The sequence below is a fragment of the Gastrolobium bilobum genome, unplaced genomic scaffold, assembly GCF_033153095.1.
Source record: "Gastrolobium bilobum isolate Gb01-03AN ecotype WA unplaced genomic scaffold, APGP_CSIRO_Gbil_v1 utg217577, whole genome shotgun sequence".
Classification (NCBI taxonomy): Eukaryota; Viridiplantae; Streptophyta; class Magnoliopsida; order Fabales; family Fabaceae; genus Gastrolobium; species Gastrolobium bilobum.
In genome coordinates this window covers 1-18,989 of record NW_026896386.1, presented here as the reverse complement: position 1 = coordinate 18,989, position 18,989 = coordinate 1, and the positions used below count along the sequence as shown (strand labels likewise).

General features: G+C 30.4%; 2 protein-coding genes across 2 annotated transcripts; both read right to left on the bottom strand.

Annotated features, from left to right (window-relative positions):
• Positions 1–496: 496 nt before the first annotated feature.
• On the bottom strand, positions 497–3,217 carry LOC133299495 (paired amphipathic helix protein Sin3-like 2). The gene is made up of 2 exons (XM_061498958.1): positions 2,877–3,217; positions 497–2,250 (listed from the first exon to the last, which is right to left on the bottom strand). Exons 1-2 carry the CDS (start codon positions 3,215–3,217, stop codon positions 1,230–1,232), a joined length of 1,362 nt encoding a protein of 453 aa, XP_061354942.1. The 3' UTR covers positions 497–1,229.
• Positions 3,218–12,964: 9,747 nt separating this feature from the next.
• LOC133299494 (serine/threonine-protein kinase PEPKR2-like) lies at positions 12,965–15,454 on the bottom strand. The gene is made up of 3 exons (XM_061498957.1): positions 14,698–15,454; positions 13,896–14,192; positions 12,965–13,493 (listed from the first exon to the last, which is right to left on the bottom strand). Exons 1-3 carry the CDS (start codon positions 15,449–15,451, stop codon positions 13,144–13,146), a joined length of 1,401 nt encoding a protein of 466 aa, XP_061354941.1. The 5' UTR covers positions 15,452–15,454; the 3' UTR covers positions 12,965–13,143.
• Between the last annotated feature and the right edge of the window lie 3,535 nt (positions 15,455–18,989).

Here is an 18,989-nt window from a genome sequence, read left to right as displayed (position 1 = left end):
GTAAAATTATTATTATTATTGAGGTAAAAAGTTTTGGGCGACCTTTGGAGGATAGTAGCCTCATTAAACTATGATGAATATGTAAGTATTTTATTTGAAAATGGTAATTAGCGAAATGAATATAATGTTGATCATCTCAAAATAATTTACTTCTTAAGAATAGTATTGTAACCGAGGGCATATCAAACAAATGGCATAGCGTGTGCCGGAACAAAATTTTGACGTGCATAATCACACCAGATGTTTTATGTACTCTAAAATCAACGGCAAATTGAGAGTACTAACTTGGTTAGGATGGAGAAAAAAAGGTTATAGCGAATTGAGAAGCGGAGAGTTATATTTATTATTATTTTAGACTTATCACTCTTATTATTTGATTGGTTATTGTTATATCAATTTGAAATCAATAATAAAAAAATAGAAAGAAAAAAAAACTATTGCTGATTTCGACTTTGATAAATAATTAGATAGTAAGGGTGGTACGTCTAAAATATAATAAATATAACCGCCCCAACTGAGAGGCTTGATAGTCCATTGTTCTTTATAAAACAAAGGGGTGGTGAAGGGAGGGCCCCAATTGGTAGAAAAAAACCCGCAACTTTTTTTCTTCCAGAAACTCTTAGTATTTAAAAAATACATTGAATTTCAATTATTTCGAGTTGAGTCGAGTGAACTTACTCAAAGGAACAATATTCTCTTAATGTCTGTTTTTTCGTTTTCACAATTAAGACTTCACTTAAATATAATCGAGTCCCTTATTACTCGAACTTTTTACATATTGATTTATAAAACAAACAAATAATAACATTTGTAGATAGATCAAAAAACTCAATTTTTGAGTTTGTTCTTTCCGGTTCAAAGGTTGAAGTGACAAAAATAATAGAACCCCGTATACCGAAGTGAAAAAGAATTGAAGTGAAAAAGAACCAATTTTAATTATTATTATTTTAACCTTGAATAAAATTCATTAAACCAGTAATGAAAAAGAATTGAAGTGAGTAAACATAAACAGAAAAACCAAAATCACTGGCTGCTTGTGGAAGCTTGTGAAGCTTCCAAAAAATAATCCATTTTCTTTATCACTGGCTGCTACACTAGTCCGGTGAACATTCTTTACCTCAGTTACTCTACCATCAGCCTCATTCATACTCTCATATCACATGAATACCGAACTAATTTGTTTCCAGCTGCAATAGTAGACTGAAGAATATCATCCTCTTTCTGCTGCTTCACTTTAAGTGATTTTTAGAATAAATTTCAGCCCAAACTTTATTGAAATCTGAACGACACCGACTCCATTCCTCCTGTTTCTGCTTCAGTCGAGTCAATATTACAGGGAGCGCACGAGTTGGGTTTTTACGCAATATGTCTATAACGTCAAGACCATGGTCACCATATAGACGTTCAATGCACCTTAAATTTTGAACAGTAAAGTAATCTTCAATACGGTTCAGAGTCTCCATATTGATCTTATTTTCATTCATGTTATTATATAATTCCTCTGCACGTTTAGCTGCAGAACTCACAGACTCTAATAACATGTCCAGCTCAAATCTGTCATCTTCACATCTGAACAAGCTCTCTTCGTACTGATTCCTGCACATATGTTCGGAAGAGTAATCCTCACTTCCTGAACTCACAGATACCCAGTGATCATTCAATACTTGAGCACCAAGCTCAGATCTCTGACTAGCTGTAGGAATTGGATAATCAGCAGGTAGAAGCCGGTAGCTGGGAGTGCAACGTTTACAGTCACTGAGGTCAAGTTCTTGAATGGATTTTCCCATGTACTCCTTCTCCCTGTATCTTTCCTTCTCTTTAGCTCCATCCATCTCACGCTTCTGCTCTTTGTCTTTGTCTTTGTCCTCCAACTTTGATGATCTTAGTGACTTTTTACTCATGACACCAGCAAGGAACCCATCAATATTTTCCAAACACTCCAGGAAATCATTGAATTCCACCATAAGATCAAGATGCTTTCCAAGTAAATCGGTTACCAAATTTTGCAATTCATTCCTTTTTATTATTTCACTGACGAAAAAATTATGAAGGCACTTCAAGAAAGCTTGGTAGTCATCAGCACTGTTCAACTTCTCCTTAACTTTCTCAAAGAAACTGAATGCTTGACTATACATGTTCTTTAAGGTATCCTTGTCTTCCTTAGAAGAAAAGTCTGAAGCCAACCCAAAACCTTCAGCTTTCTTGACAGATTTCTTTTTCTCATGAAAGCGCTGCAAGTTCAAATCCCTGCTGTTATTATTTTATATTGACAAAAATCTCACATGAGTCTTTACAATATTATTATTTTTTATTCTATAAATAATGTTCGCCCATCTAAATGTGACAACGCCTAACTCACCAGGTGTTGTAAGCGAGTTAGGTAACGTGACATTATGAACAAAAATTTACAAAATGTGACATTCAGATAATTTTTTACAAAAAATGTGGCACTTTAATCGTTGTCCATCAAAGAATCCTATAACAATTTCCATCTTAAAAACAAATCAAGAATTACAAGCCGTCTGTACTAAATAGGGAATGAAAGAAAGGGGCAAAAAAGTAGAATACATTCTTATATATTAAATTAAAGTTTATTCTCTTAAATGTAATGCCTATAATAGAGTAAACGCATATGATTTACTCTGCATCAGTATCCTTTCTATATATACTGCAAAAGACAACTCTGTGTTTTGTGATATAGTTTCTGAACTGTTAAGAGTTTGTTTCGTGCCAGCTCAGTTTCTGTTAGAAGTTAGATTTGCTGAGCTGGGGGGACACTGTAATCAGTTTAATCTTAAGTCAATAACACAGTTCTCACTCAGAAACTTTCTCTGATCAACACATGAGAAGGAAGCCTCTTTCGTCGATATACTTGCATTTGCCGCATCATGGGTGCCATAGAACTCCGCTCACTAAAGCGCTGCAATGAATTTCGAGCATCCGGAGCATGCTGTGTAGAAGGTGCTGCGAAACTATCTGGTAAGAATCTAGTGAACTCCTCAAGCAAATCTCGATGATCCTTAAACAGGGTAGCAACCTCACTATAAATTTCACCTATGTCCTTATGCTCTTTGCGGTACATATTGGAAATGTTCAAGAACGATTTGTAAACATGCTCATCACTTTGGAATCGTTTCTTTATCTTGTTCAAAAAACTAATAGCTTCTTCAAATTCAACCGTTTTCTTTGGAGGAGCCTCATCCCTTACTCTCTTCATCTTTTATCGGTTCTCCAGATTTTCCTAGGAAAATTCGCTGGAAAACAAGTCGAGTAGATCGACAAGAGAAAGAAAAAAAAAAGAGTGAAGTGTTTGATCGGACAGAACAACAAGGTAAACAAGAAAAACAACAAATAGGGTTTCTTCTTTCTCTGTCTCTCTCACGTTGTTGCGTTAGAACGATGGAAACTGAGGCGGTGGGAACCAATTAAAAGGCTAGATTTAGAATTTTATATGGGAAAAAAATTTAATTATTGCATTTTAATTAATTAATTATGCAATTTGGATTGTGATTTTTTTTTTGGAGGTTTGGATTGTGATTTGATAGAAGAAAATAAATAAAATTTGTGATATGTGATTTAATTTTTTACAGTTTTGGATTGTGAACCAATCTGCGTGTGTGATTTAATATAAAAAATTAATCAAGATGATGTGTGATTATATTTAAATTTTATTTTTATTTTTATTATAAAAAAATTTGGTTTGTTATTTAAATTAAAAGTAACAATTATTATTAATAAGGAAAATAAAATAAAGATTTGATTTGTGATTTAAACTCAAAAATCAATTTGAAAAATCTGTATTAATAAATGAAATAATTCAATAAATATTCTAAATCTCTAAGGAATAAGGATTACCTAATTTAAATTTAAATTATGTTTGTGAGAAATAAAATATATCAAATGAGATGTCATTGCGTAGATCTCGAAAAGTTATGTGGAATCAAAAAACAATTACCTGAATTGGATACCCGAGTCAAAAGTTATGGCCTTCATAAGTTTTATGATTAAATTATTATTATTTTTTTATAAAAAATGACACGTGTCAACCTTAGGTGAGAGATGCCTAAATGAGGCGTCACATTGTAAAATAGATCCGTAATTATTTCCAAAACTGCCATAAATGCGTAATATTTAATTAAAATGCGATAATTAAATTTTTTTGCCAATTTTATATATCTCAAAGATATGAATTAGTATTATTATATCTCCTTGGAGTGATGGATCAATCAACAAATTAATGACTCTACTAATTTAATTTAATATATTATTTAAAAGTAATATATTTAAAATCAAATTAAATCTAATCATGCCAATTATTAAAAAAACTTTAAAATATATCTTGTTTTTAAAATAAAATAAAATAAAAACATAAATGAAATGATAATTAAAATTCATAAAATTTATACTTAATATATTTTAATTTTATTTATCCTGATATGATAAGCATAGGTTGTGTCAAAATTTCTATATAAATACATAAAATACAAAATTTAAAAGTACACAATACGATAAAGTTTTGTTTCAAAATTTAAAAGTACATAATACAAAATTTAAAAGCACAAATTCTTTTAGTTTTAAAATAATCATTGTTTAAAGATTTGTACAAAAATTAAATAATTCATTAAATTCTTTACGATTTAATGAAAATATAAGTTTATTTGATTATATTACACCTTCACTCTATTAAATCATTCTTATTCCAATAAGTAGAAATAAAAAAATAAAGTAGAGCTAAGAAAATAATATATTTTTTTTAAAGTGACAAATAATTTAGAATAAATTATAACTTTTTAAATACAATTAGATACATAAAATGTGCCTATCATAGTAGAAAGCAAGTTAAATTCAACACCATATTATTTAAGTGGAAAGTGTTTGTCATTTTAAATGACATAAAGTTATGTCATTTGTAACGCCCGGTCGCTTCAAGAATCAATGACTATCCCCACATACTAACACGAGACTTTTCAGTGTGCTTTTTCCTCACTCGCACACTTCCCGGGAAAACTTCCTAGGAGGTCACTCATCCCATAATTGCTCCTAGTCAAGCACACCTAACTGTGGAGTTCTTCCGATCCGGGCTACCGAAAAGCAGATGCATCTTGTTAGTATAGGTAGTACCAATTGATTCTTATAAGCTATTCTAACTGTGCAGTCTCATACCTGCACAGTCTTTGGAATTCTTCTCTTTCGGGTGTCGATTCGATTCATTCATGCATGTAACCCCACGCTGGAAGCCTGTCAGGAGCCGCTCCTTGTCCGTGCCCCTTTGCACCGGCGATTACTCCCTGCCCTCGTCAGCGCTCTAGATGTTACATCATTTTAATAGAGAGATTCACACAAGAAATTATTTTTTATTTAAAATTTAAATTAAAAAAATCACTCACTTTCTCTCCCATGATTTTCATTTCTTATCTCTATATCTCTCCTAAAATAATATAACTTATGTCATTTAAAATGACAAACATCAAACTCATTATTTAAACATGGTCCTATCACTTAATTTGTTTTTAGCTTTTTTTTTTTTTAAGAAAAAACCCAAGCAAGACCTGATTATCAAACTTGTGCAGGACAACAAATTAGACATGATTAGTTATCAAACTTCAAGACCTAATACGTCAAATGCTTTGACGGGATTAGCCAAAAAAATTAAGTCCATGTTTTTTAATAAATTAATTACGCATTTATTACAGTTTTGGAAATAATTATATATTTATTGTACAATATAACGACCAATTTGGGCGTCACTCAAGACGCCTAAATTGGGCGTCACTCAAGAGGCAATCATACTTAATTTAGGCGTCATTTATCAGATATTGACACGTGTCATATTTTTTTTCCAAAAAAATAATAATTTAATCATAAAACTTCTGAAGGCCGTAACTTTTGACTCGGGTATCCAAATCAGGTAATTCTTTTTTTAATTCCTCATAACTTTTCGAGATCTACGCAATGAGATCTCATTTGACATATTTTATTTCTCACAAACACAATTTAAATTTGCAAGAATAATATTATAAGAAACGTTAAACCCGGAAGCCTCTGAGTTCTGGATTTGTGATTTAATATAAATAAATAAATAAAATTTTGATTTGTGATTTAATTTTTTTTTAATAATATTTTTTTATTATAACAAAAATTTGGTAAATTAAAAATTAAAATTAAAATTATTATTAATAAGGAAAACAAAATAAAGATTTGATTTGTGACTTAAACTAAAAAATCATTTTGAAAAATCTGTAGAAATAAAGGAAATAATTAAATAAATATTCTTTTTTTATGAATTTTTTTCAAAAATAAAATTACCTAAATTTTTTTATTATAACAAAAATTTGGTTTGTGTGTGATTTAAATTAAAAATAAAAATTATTATTAATAACGAAAACAAAATAAAGATTTGATTTGTGACTTAAGCTTAAAAATCATTTTGAAAAATCTGTAGAAATTTGGAAAAATGTTTTATTAAATAAATATTTTAAAAATTATAGGAAGAACACCTATTATTATTTTTGAAATTAATAAGCTTCTAAGTTATTAATTTATATATACTTGGTCTGAAATTAATTATGGCTTATGCATTTTTTTCAAAAATAAAATTACCTAAATTAGGCGTATTTCTTGCTTATGTTTTTTTTTTCCTGAAGTAAAACAACTTTTGAAGAGAGAAAAACCCATGAGGCCTCTTGATGCTAATTGAAACCCAATTTAGACGTTTTTGGTTTTAATTAAAATATATCATTTGTTTCAAAACTTTTATGTCTGTTTACGTCCTTTAAACAATGTCAAATTTTTAAACTCAGAAGCCTTGTGTCAATTTTATTAGTAAATTATGTTTGATATTTTTATTCTTAAAAAATACAAGTTTTGATGTGTGATTTAATTTTCAAAAAATAACAATTATTATTTTTAAATTCACAATTTTCATGAATTACTAATTGTTTTGATTATATTTATAAAAATTATGAATTCAGTTTGGTGATTTATGTTTTGATATAAAAAATTAAAGATTTGATTTGTTTAACATTAATTTCAAAGTTATTAAGAATTAAATAATAAATTAAAAAAAATAAAAGATTGCATTTTCTTTCTTTTTCCGATATGAAATAAATATTTGCGGTCTGGATTGGATCGATTTTGGAAGCAAAATTATCCAAAAATCCCTTTTTTGATCAATTTGTTTTCAAATCCGAATCCGATCCAATACAATTTTTTTCGGTTTGGATTGAATTATCTTTCCTAAACCTTAACAAATAAAGAATCTCAACTTTTATAGCCTTTCAATTATGTTGTAAGTGAAATAAGCAAATCCATTTTCAAAGTAAACGCCATTGCTATATATAATTGACTCAAGGTTCCTAAATTTAAAAAGTATGTCTTGAAATACAAATTGCCAACACTAAATAAGTACACATGCAGCGATGAGGGATAACATATTATGCATCATGGTTTCAGATTATTATTATTAATAAGGAAAATAAAATAAAGATTTGATTTGTGATTTAAACTCAAAAATCAATTTGAAAAATCTGTATTAATAAATGAAATAATTCAATAAATATTCTGAATCTCTAAGGAATAAGGATTACCTAATTTAAATTTAAATTATGTTTGTGAGAAATAAAATATATCAAATGAGATGTCATTGCGTAGATCTCGAAAAGTTATGTGGAATCAAAAAACAATTACCTGAATTGGATACCCGAGTCAAAAGTTATGGCCTTCAGAAGTTTTATGATTAAATTATTATTATTTTTTTATAAAAAATGACACGTGTCAACCTTAGGTGAGAGATGCCTAAATGAGGCGTCACATTGTAAAATAGATCCGTAATTATTTCCAAAACTGCCATAAATGCGTAATATTTAATTAAAATGCAATAATTAAATTTTTTTGCCAATTTTATATATCTCAAAGATATGAATTAGTATTATTATATCTCCTTGGAGTGATGGATCAATCAACAAATTAATGACTCTACTAATTTAATTTAATTTAATATATTATTTAAAAGTAATATATTCAAAATCAAATTAAATCTAATCATGCCAATTATTAAAAAAACTTTAAAATATATCTTGTTTTTAAAATAAAATAAAATAAAAACATAAATGAAATGATAATTAAAATTCATAAAATTTATACTTAATATATTTTAATTTTATTTATCCTGATATGATAAGCATAGGTTGTGTCAAAATTTCTATATAAATACATAAAATACAAAATTTAAAAGTACACAATACGATAAAGTTTTGTTTCAAAATTTAAAAGTACATAATACAAAATTTAAAAGCACAAATTCTTTTAGTTTTAAAATAATCATTGTTTAAAGATTTGTACAAAAATTAAATAATTCATTAAATTCTTTACGATTTAATGAAAATATAAGTTTATTTGATTATATTACACCTTCACTCTATTAAATCATTCTTATTCCAATAAGTAGAAATAAAAAAATAAAGTAGAGCTAAGAAAATAATATATTTTTTTTTTAAAGTGACAAATAATTTAGAATAAATTATAACTTTTTAAATACAATTAGATACATAAAATGTGCCTATCATAGTAGAAAGCAAGTTAAATTCAACACCATATTATTTAAGTGGAAAGTGTTTGTCATTTTAAATGACATAAAGTTATGTCATTTGTAACGCCCGGTCGCTTCAAGAATCAATGACTATCCCCACATACTAACACGAGACTTTTCAGTGTGCTTTTTCCTCACTCGCACACTTCCCGGGAAAACTTCCTAGGAGGTCACTCATCCCATAATTGCTCCTAGTCAAGCACACCTAACTGTGGAGTTCTTCCGATCCGGGCTACCGAAAAGCAGATGCATCTTGTTAGTATAGGTAGTACCAATTGATTCTTATAAGCTATTCTCAAACTGTGCAGTCTCATACCTGCACAGTCTTTGGAATTCTTCTCTTTCGGGTGTCGATTCGATTCATTCATGCATGTAACCCCACGCTGGAAGCCTGTCAGGAGTCGCTCCTTGTCCGTGCCCCTTTGCACCGGCGATTACTCCCTGCCCTCGTCAGCGCTCTAGATGTTACATCATTTTAATAGAGAGATTCACACAAGAAATTATTTTTTATTTAAAATTTAAATTAAAAAAATCACTCACTTTCTCTCCCATGATTTTCATTTCTTATCTCTATATCTCTCCTAAAATAATATAACTTATGTCATTTAAAATGACAAACATCAAACTCATTATTTAAACATGGTCCTATCACTTAATTTGTTTTTAGCTTTTTTTTTTTTTAAGAAAAAACCCAAGCAAGACCTGATTATCAAACTTGTGCAGGACAACAAATTAGACATGATTAGTTATCAAACTTCAAGACCTAATACGTCAAATGCTTTGACGGGATTAGCCAAAAAAATTAAGTCCATGTTTTTTAATAAATTAATTACGCATTTATTACAGTTTTGGAAATAATTATATATTTATTGTACAATATAACGACCAATTTGGGCGTCACTCAAGACGCCTAAATTGGGCGTCACTCAAGAGGCAATCATACTTAATTTAGGCGTCATTTATCAGATATTGACACATGTCATATTTTTTTTCCAAAAAAATAATAATTTAATCATAAAACTTCTGAAGGCCGTAACTTTTGACTCGGGTATCCAAATCAGGTAATTCTTTTTTTAATTCCTCATAACTTTTTGAGATCTACGCAATGAGATCTCATTTGACATATTTTATTTCTCACAAACACAATTTAAATTTGCAAGAATAATATTATAAGAAACATTAAACCCGGAAGCCTCTGAGTTCTGGATTTGTGATTTAATATAAATAAATAAATAAATAAAATTTTGATTTGTGATTTAATTTTTTTTTAATAATATTTTTTTATTATAACAAAAATTTGGTTTGTGATTTAAATTAAAAATTAAAATTAAAATTATTATTAATAAGGAAAACAAAATAAAGATTTGATTTGTGACTTAAACTAAAAAATCATTTTGAAAAATCTGTAGAAATAAAGGAAATAATTAAATAAATATTCTAAATCTCTAAGGAAGAAGAATATTATTTTTGAAATTAATGATTAATGCTATAAGCTTCTAAGTTATTATTTATGGTCTGAAATTAATTATGGCTTATGAATTTTTTTCAAAAATAAAATTACCTAAATTAGGCGTGATTGCCTCTTGATTGAAACCCAATTTAGACGTCATTGGTGACGTGTCAGGTGTTGACACGTGTCACATTTTTAAACTCAGAAGTCTCTGTGTTTTGGGTTTGTGATTTAATATAAAAAATAAATCAAGATTTGATGTGTGATTTAAATTAAAAAATAACAATTATTATTAATAAGGAAAACAAAATAAAGATTTGATTTGTGATTTAAACTCAAAAATCAATTTGAAAAATCTGTATTAATAAAGGAAATAATTAAATAAATATTCTAAATCTCTAAGGAAGAAGGATTACCTGATTTAAATTTAAATTATGTTTGTGAGAAATAAAATATGTCAAATAAGATGTTATTGCGTCGATCTCGAAAATTTATGTGGAATCAAAAAAAGAATTACCCGATTTGGATACCCGAGTAAAAAATTATGGCCTTCAGAAGTTTTATGATTAAATTATATTTTTTTTGAAAAAAAATATGACACATGTCAACACCTGATGAGTGACGCCTAAATTAGGCGTGATTGCCTCTTGAGTGCGAGTTGGCTCCCTCCGGTATCCCCACGAGCTTCGACTCTTTGAGCCGGCTATGGGACTAATCCGGAGTGCGGGGGAACAGTGACCTTACACAAATTTTTGATATTCTTCTTGACTTTCTCCCTAATTTGTTCCCTAATTTCTATCTTAGGAATTTCCTTCATCCAATACCTGACTTTGTTTTTTCTTGAATTTCCTTTATTTGATTTCTCTTAATTCATATCAGGAATTTTTAAAAAATAAAATAATATATACTTGATAAATGGGTGTTCCCATTCCTTGATTCCAATTTAAATTCACAATAATAATAAAAGTGCTCTGTTTCACTTCTATGAGAATAAATGATTGTTTGGATGAGTTTTCAAAAAAAATATTTTTATATTTTATTTATTTTAGAAGTACTTTTTATAAAAGTTAAAGTTATTTAGATTTTTAAAAAATATTTAGTTTTTGAAAAAATATTTGTGTTTTAACTTATGTTATTTTTAGAAGCTAAAATTTTCATTTTAAAAAAAAGATTTTTAACTTTTTTTTATGACTTTTACTCTTTTTAAAAGTAGACGTCCAAACATATTTCTCCCATACATGTTTTTTTTTCCTGAAGTAAAACAACTTTTGAAGAGAGAAAAACCCATCCAAAGAGGCCCTAATAATTTTTTAATGACATGGAAGAAAATGAGAAAAAAAGATTAAAAAAAAGATGATGCTAATTTTTTTAATTTTTTATTTCTATTATTTTAGTTCCTTTATTTTTTTTTCTCTTCAGTCAATTGATAAAAGATTTGAAACTTTAAAAACTTTCTTCCCTTTTCTCCCCTCAATCCAAAGATAAGGTTAAATTATAGAGAATCATCCCATTCTTCTAATAAAAACAAAAAGAGAATTATCTCGTATTTTAATTAAAATATATCATTTGTCCTCTCTTTATTGACAAAACTATTTATGTCTAAAAGGACATAATTTACGTCCTTTAAAAGGACACACTAAATCCCTCTCTTTTTTCCTGATTTGATCGGAATACTTTGAGCCATGAGAGTAAAAATGAGGGCAAAAATTCATGAATCAATTTTATTAGTAAATTATGTTTAAGATATATCCATGAAATTTTTATTCTTATTTTACCATAATACATAGTTGACTCAAAGCGAAAGTAGAGTAAACACTTATACCTCGATACCGGAGTTGTTAAATTGAGTCATGACTTATCAATTAATCTGGTTTAAGTTACCAAAATTCAATCCATATTAATTTACTTTTCTCTCAACTTGTAATGAGCTAACCAGAAACTTTGGGTTTAAACATTTTTAAATTCACAATTTTCATGAATTACTAATTGTTTTGATTATATTTATAAAAATTATGAATTCAGTTTGGTGATTGGTTATGTTTTGATGATTTTTACTACAATCTAGAATTAATTTATTATGATTACATATTTTTCTATTCTTTTAACTAATAATAAACAAATTTGTTTAACATTAATTTCAATCTAGCATTTTATGAGCCAATCCTAATCATCATGACTCATGAGAGATCTAAATAATAAATTACCCTCTTCGTTAAAAAAATATTCCAAAGCATATGCACCTTTTCTTTCTTTTTCCGAGCATATGATTCACTAGGGGTGTTCGCGGTCTGGATTAGATCGATTTTGGAAGCAAAATTCATCCGATCCAATCCCTTCGTTTTGATCATATAATCATCCCTTCGGTTTTGATTTGTTTTCAAATCCGATCCGATCCGATCCAATCCAATTTTTTTCGGTTTGGATTGAATTATCTAATGTTTCCTTTTTCAACTATACCCTCTTCCTAAATATGTTCCTACCTATTATCTAGATTACCCCTTAACCTCACCTTAACAGATAAAGAATCTCAACTTTTATAGCCTTTCAAAATCTATCCCCCGGTAGTTAAGATTCGCCTCTTCTAAACACAAGTAGCTGTACTTTTTTTTCCTTTTTTTTTCAGTGAAAATAAGCAAGCAGCTGTCAACTCCATTTTCAAAGTAAACGCCATTGCTATATATAATTGACTCAAGGTCAAACTCCTCGCTACCATCTGTACAAAAAAGTATGTCTTGAAATACAAATTGCCAACACTAAATAAGTACACATGCAGCGCGTTATGGGAGGGATAACATACGCTTATGCACTCATGGTTTCAGATTAAAATCTTCCAAAAAAACATATGAGTAGGGTCAAGTTTTCACTGAAGTGAAATCATAGCATTCTATTTATCATGCTCCAGCAAGAGCAAAAACATGCAGTGACACACTAATATCATATTCACAGGTTCTGTACAACTAGCTGAGTTTTCTCAGTAATCATTATTTAGAGGAAAAAAATGTAATCCACTTTTGCCAACTGTAGAATGTGTTGGGCAAAGTATACTATAAAACCCCAGCTAAAGCAGCAGAGATAGTGGTTTATGGGGTGTCAACCTGTCAGTAGGTCAAAATGCTTTACAGAGGTTAGCCCTCATGTTATATAAACCTTGCTGATGAATTGGAACTGCCCACAACTTGCTCCTCTTTGGTTCAGATATCCTTACATGTGAAATTGCATTGGCAAGTGCATCAATCCACACACAAACATCATGATATTCTGAATTGCAACTTTCAGATGATGAAGAAAGGCTTGAAACCTCATTAAGGAACCCATCATCCATCCTGTTTCTTCCTAACCTAGGTTCAGGTGCAGCAACAAAGTTGTGGCAAGCAGCTCCATTTTGGTGCTTCAACTTTGATTCAACGGGCAGGATCTTCAATGTACGTTCTGTGTAGAAAGATATCCATGGATGTCCTGAAATTGAACCACATAATATTAATTTAACATGCAAACAATCGAACAGTTCTTAAAACTTAAAAGTACTGTCATTTTATTTCCTGTTTAAAAACATTAGGGAGAAAAAGAGAGCCTCAACCACATAGAAGAACACATAATAAAAACTAACAAAAGTATGTGAGAATTAACAGATTCCCACCACTGTTATCCCAACCAAAACAAGGCAATCCTTCTAATTATTAAGAATTCATGTGAAAGGCAAAGATACTTTTCAACAAAACTTGGAAATTTCTAATTTTAATTATTTCAAGATTAAAAAACAAAAAATCAGACCAAATACAACTAGTCTTTGGTGTATTCATCATTGAGGAAGAGAGATAAAGCACGCTACAAAACATTAATAATCTACCATAAACTTACTAAGTACTTCATCAGCTGTTATCCTTGCTGAAATATCCCTTGTCAGCATTCTCCCAACAAGATCTCGTGCAGGTTTAGATATTGATTCCCACATCCCGGTTTGGAACTCTAGCTTGGAATTCTTAATAGCCTCAAAAACTGCTTCTTGTGAATCCCCTTTAAATGGAAGAACACCAACCAACAGAGCATGCAGGAGCACTCCAGCACTCCATATATCCGCCTTTTCTGAGTATCTACCCAACAACACTTCTGGTGCAACATATGCAGGGCTCCCAGCCAAACCCGTCAAGTTCTGACCTGCAATGCAAATTTCTAGACAATGAGGCTATGCATAAATTACTCATGTATGCATGTATGTATCTTTTACTTATGTGTGTGTATTTATATATATGTCAATTGAATTACTGATATTTTTAAATGCTTAAAAATTAAACAAAGTGACCTTAGAGTATGAATGGTTAGCTTCAAACTATTATAAGCATTTTCTCTAGGACCTCTTATTCTTAGACCGCTAGCAAATTTAATTGAATACTGAACATAGTAAACTTAAGGGAGATGACCATTTGAACTCTCCAATTTTTACTCCTATGTACAGGGTAACATTAGTAAAGTACAATTCAGTTGAAAGCTCATCATGATGAACTTCTTCAAACTTGCCTAGACATTTTTTATTAACAGAATGACTAGGATGGAATTTTACACAAGGAAGGTTGTGTAAGGATTCTATTCATAGAAGTTAGCACATATATATACCATAGGATAACAAAAAAAGAAGATCATCCAAACAGGTTTAACATATTACCCTTAGAAATTCTCATGGCCAGGCCAAAATCAGCAAGCTTTATTTCCCCCGAAGCAGTAAGCAGAATATTCTCAGGCTTGATATCTCTGTGCACAACTCCCATATCATGACAATACTTGATGACCAACATCACTTCCTTAAGTATATTAGCAGCCCGCTGTTCAGAACAAGGGCCCTCCCTAAACATCTGGTCGACAAGTCTTCCCCCAGAGCACAATTCCATCACCAGATGAGAGCAATCAGCTTCCTCATACACTGCCAGCAGAGTCACAACCCCAGGATGCCCAGACAAGTGCTGCATTATCTCCACCTCCCTGTAAACAGTCTCATCCCCCTTCTTCAGAGTCTTACACGCATACTCCGCGCCGCCAACAAGAGACCTACACAACGAAACAGATCCATACTTTCCTTGCCCGATCCTCACCCCAGTAACATAATCATCTTCAATCTTGTTCTTCCTCCCCATCTGGGTAGCCACGTCAATGCAACCTATCTTCCTCTTTAGGCCTCTTCCCGCGGTCATCAGAGACAATGTCCCACAAGGAGGAGCAGTGGCAAAACCCGCCACCCTACTCTTGTAGGAACCAGCTGAGTCTATCTTAGTATTTTCTCTACACCTCTTCTTCAACCTCGAACAATCTTCCATCGAATAATGGGTCTCAAAATTGGACGACGGAGACCCATGATTGGATCTCAAAATGTCAGTCAATTTCGAGGACTCGTCACACTCACTTCCTTTCCTTTTCATCCTCATAGCATCTATCAGTAAAGTAAACGCAACACCAATCTTTGTGTTGATCACGTACCCAGTGTGCAAAATCCGATTTTTGCCGCAAGACACAATTCTGCAGTCAAAATAGAGAAAGATCAGTCAACGAATTCTAGTCAGATTGATCATGAATGAACGCAAAACCACAAGGAAAGCATCCAAACACAAATATTAAACTTCAAGAAAGTAAATCGAACCCCGAAGCTTTCTCGCAACGTAATGGCGCCAAAAAGCGCCATCACATCACGAGACCCCTGCAAGACAAGAAAAGAAGATGCCAGAACATAGAAAGAAAAAGAAACAAACCTTCGCAATCCCAACCAATGATCCTGTAATGCGTTGCGGAGAGTATAAGCAATGAGAAAAAAGTCACAAATTGGGAAACTATTACGACGTAGTTTCTCAATCAGGGACTGAAACCCTAAAAATCTGCTATCAAAGTTTTAGGGGAATGCGCGAACGACAAGCATAGAAAAAAGAAAGAAAGAAGACGGGTACTCTCTGAGAGTCACACTCTTTTTGCTTAGCTAACGTTGTTTCCTTTAATATAATATAGGATGTTCCAGTTTATGTTCTCCTGCGTGCGTCACTATTTCAAGGGGTGTATTTGATTACGATTTTAAAAAATTTCCTCAATCAGTGGAATAAAAAAATCAACAGGGTCAAATTAGGTAAGAAAAATAATGAACTAGTAAGAAAAAAAATGAATATCGTCAAATTATATAAGAAAAAGCATTGAACGTGTATAAAGTAGGAACTGTTTTAAAAAACTAATGAATAACTTTAATTTGGAAGCTTTTTTTGTAATATTGCTCTTAACTTTGATCCAATCTGATACGCCAATCCCATGGGAATAACAAATTGGATTTTTTCCTTACACACATTTCTCATTTTCATCATATTAATTACCGTTCAATATTGTCATCATATTAACATTGTCCATTCAATATTGTCATCATATTAACGAAACTGGACTTTTTTCCTTACATAATTTTCTGATATTCTTCTTGACTTTCTCCCTAATTTGTTCCCTAATTTCTATTTAATTTTTATCTTAGGAATTTCCTTCATCCAATACCTCACTTTGTTTTTCTTGAATTTCCTTTAATTGATTTATCTTAATTCATATCAGGAATTTTTTAAAAATAAAATAATATATACTTGATAATGGGTGTTTCCATTCCTTCACAATAATAATAAAAGTGCTCTGTTTCACTTCTACGAGAATAAGTGTTTATTTGGATGAGTTTTCAAAAAAAAATTATACCTTACTTATTTTAGAAGTGCTTTTTATAAAAGTTAAAGTTATTTAGATTTTTAAAAAATATTTAGTTTTTGAAAAAATATTTGACTTATGTTATTTTTAGAAGTTAAAATTTTCAGTTTAAAAAAATAAATAGATTTTTGACTTTTTTTATGACTTTTGCTTTTTTTAAAAGCAGGCGTCCAAACATATTTTTTCATACATGCTTTTTTTTTCTGAAGAAAGACAACTTTTTGAGAGAGAAAAATTCATCCAAACGGCCCTAATAAATTTTTAATGACATGGAAGAAAATGAGAGAAAAGATTAAGAAAGAGATGACGCTAATTTTTTTAATTTTTGATTTCTATTATTTTAGTTGCTTTATTTTTCTTCTCTTGAGTCAATTGAGAAAAGATTTGAAACTTTAAAAACTTTTTTCCATTTTCTCCTCTCAATCCAAAGATGAGGTTAAGGCATGACAACTATGGGATAGGATATTGTGACACCCAAGTTATGTTACACCCATGTGACACCCAGTCAATCTCACCGTTAGATCGCTTATGTTGATCCAACGGTTATATTTATTTCCATCTTTGTATGGTCATGATTTCCTAAATTTAAAGTGAAAGCATTAAATATGGGAAATCATAACCATACAAAGGTAGAAATAAATATAAAATATTAAATTTGGGAAATCATGATCATACAAAGATGGAAATAAATATAACCGTTGGATCAACATAAGCGATCTAACGGTGAGATTGACTGGGTGTCACATGGGTGTAACATAACTTGGGTGTCACAATATCCTATCCCGACAACTATATATTAGCATATGATATTAAAAAATAAAATGGTCAAGGGAATGAGAAAAAAAAATGTGAATTGTGAAGACGATTGAAAAATAATAGTTAAAAATGTGAATTGTCGTAAAAAAACTATATAATAAAATATTATAAATTTTTATATAATTTTTTAAATATAAAATTTGGTATTTCGGTTAAAATCTATTGTCATTTGCAATTTTATACAGTTGATGAAATCTATAAACAAAAGTAAAGAAATAGATTTTTATTGTGTTATCAAACGTAATTTTGATTATCGGAATAAAAAAAAATGTGTTATCAAACGTAATTCTGATTCTCGGAATAAAAAGAAAATATGTTAACAAACGTAATTCTGATTCTCAGAATTGTTCCAAGGCACAGAAATAGAAAAGAATCATTCCTTTTCAGAAACAGTGTCAGGAATCAGAATGATTGTCATGCGCAGCCTAATTGTCGTTGATTATATATCAGAGCAAACATATAAAAATGCACTAACTTTTTCGAAAAGTTTTTTTTTTAATATTGCTCTTAACTTTGATCAATCTGATACCGCCAATCCCATGGGAATAACAAATTACATGTTATGGAATAAAAAAATCAACATGGTCAAATTAGGTAAGAAAAATAATGAACTAGTAAGAAAAAAAATGAATATCGTCAAATTATATAAGAAAAAGCATTGAAAGGCTTGAAACCTCATTAAGGAACCCATCATCCATCCTGTTTCTTCCTAACCTAGGTTCAGGTGCAGCAACAAAGTTGTGGGAAGCAGCTCCATTTTGGTGCTTCAACTTTGATTCAACGGGCAGGATCTTCAATGTACGTTCTGTGTAGAAAGATATCCATGGATGTCCTGAAATTGAACCACATAATATTAATTTAACATGCAAACAATCGAACAGTTCTTAAAACTTAAAAGTACTGTCATTTTATTTCCTGTTTAAAAACATTAGGGACAAAAAAGAGAGCCTCAACCACATAGAAGAACACATAATAAAAACTAACAAAAGTAAGTGAGAATTAACAGATTCCCACTGTTATCCCAACCAAAACAAGGCAATCCTTCTAATTATTAAGAATTCATGTGAAAGGCAAAGATACTTTTCAACAAAACTTGGAAATTTCTAATTTTAATTATTTCAAGATTAAAAAACAAAAAATCAGACCAAATACAACTAGTCTTTGGTGTATTCATCATTGAGGAAGAGAGATAAAGCACGCTACAAAACATTAATAATCTATCATAAACTTACTAAGTACTTCATCAGCTGTTATCCTTGCTGAAATATCCCTTGTCAGCATTCTCCCAACAAGATCTCGTGCAGGTTTAGATATTGATTCCCACATCCCGGTTTGGAATTCTTAATAGCCTCAAAAACTGCTTCTTGTGAATCCCCTTTAAATGGAAGAACACCAACCAACAGAGCATGCAGGAGCACTCCAGCACTCCAT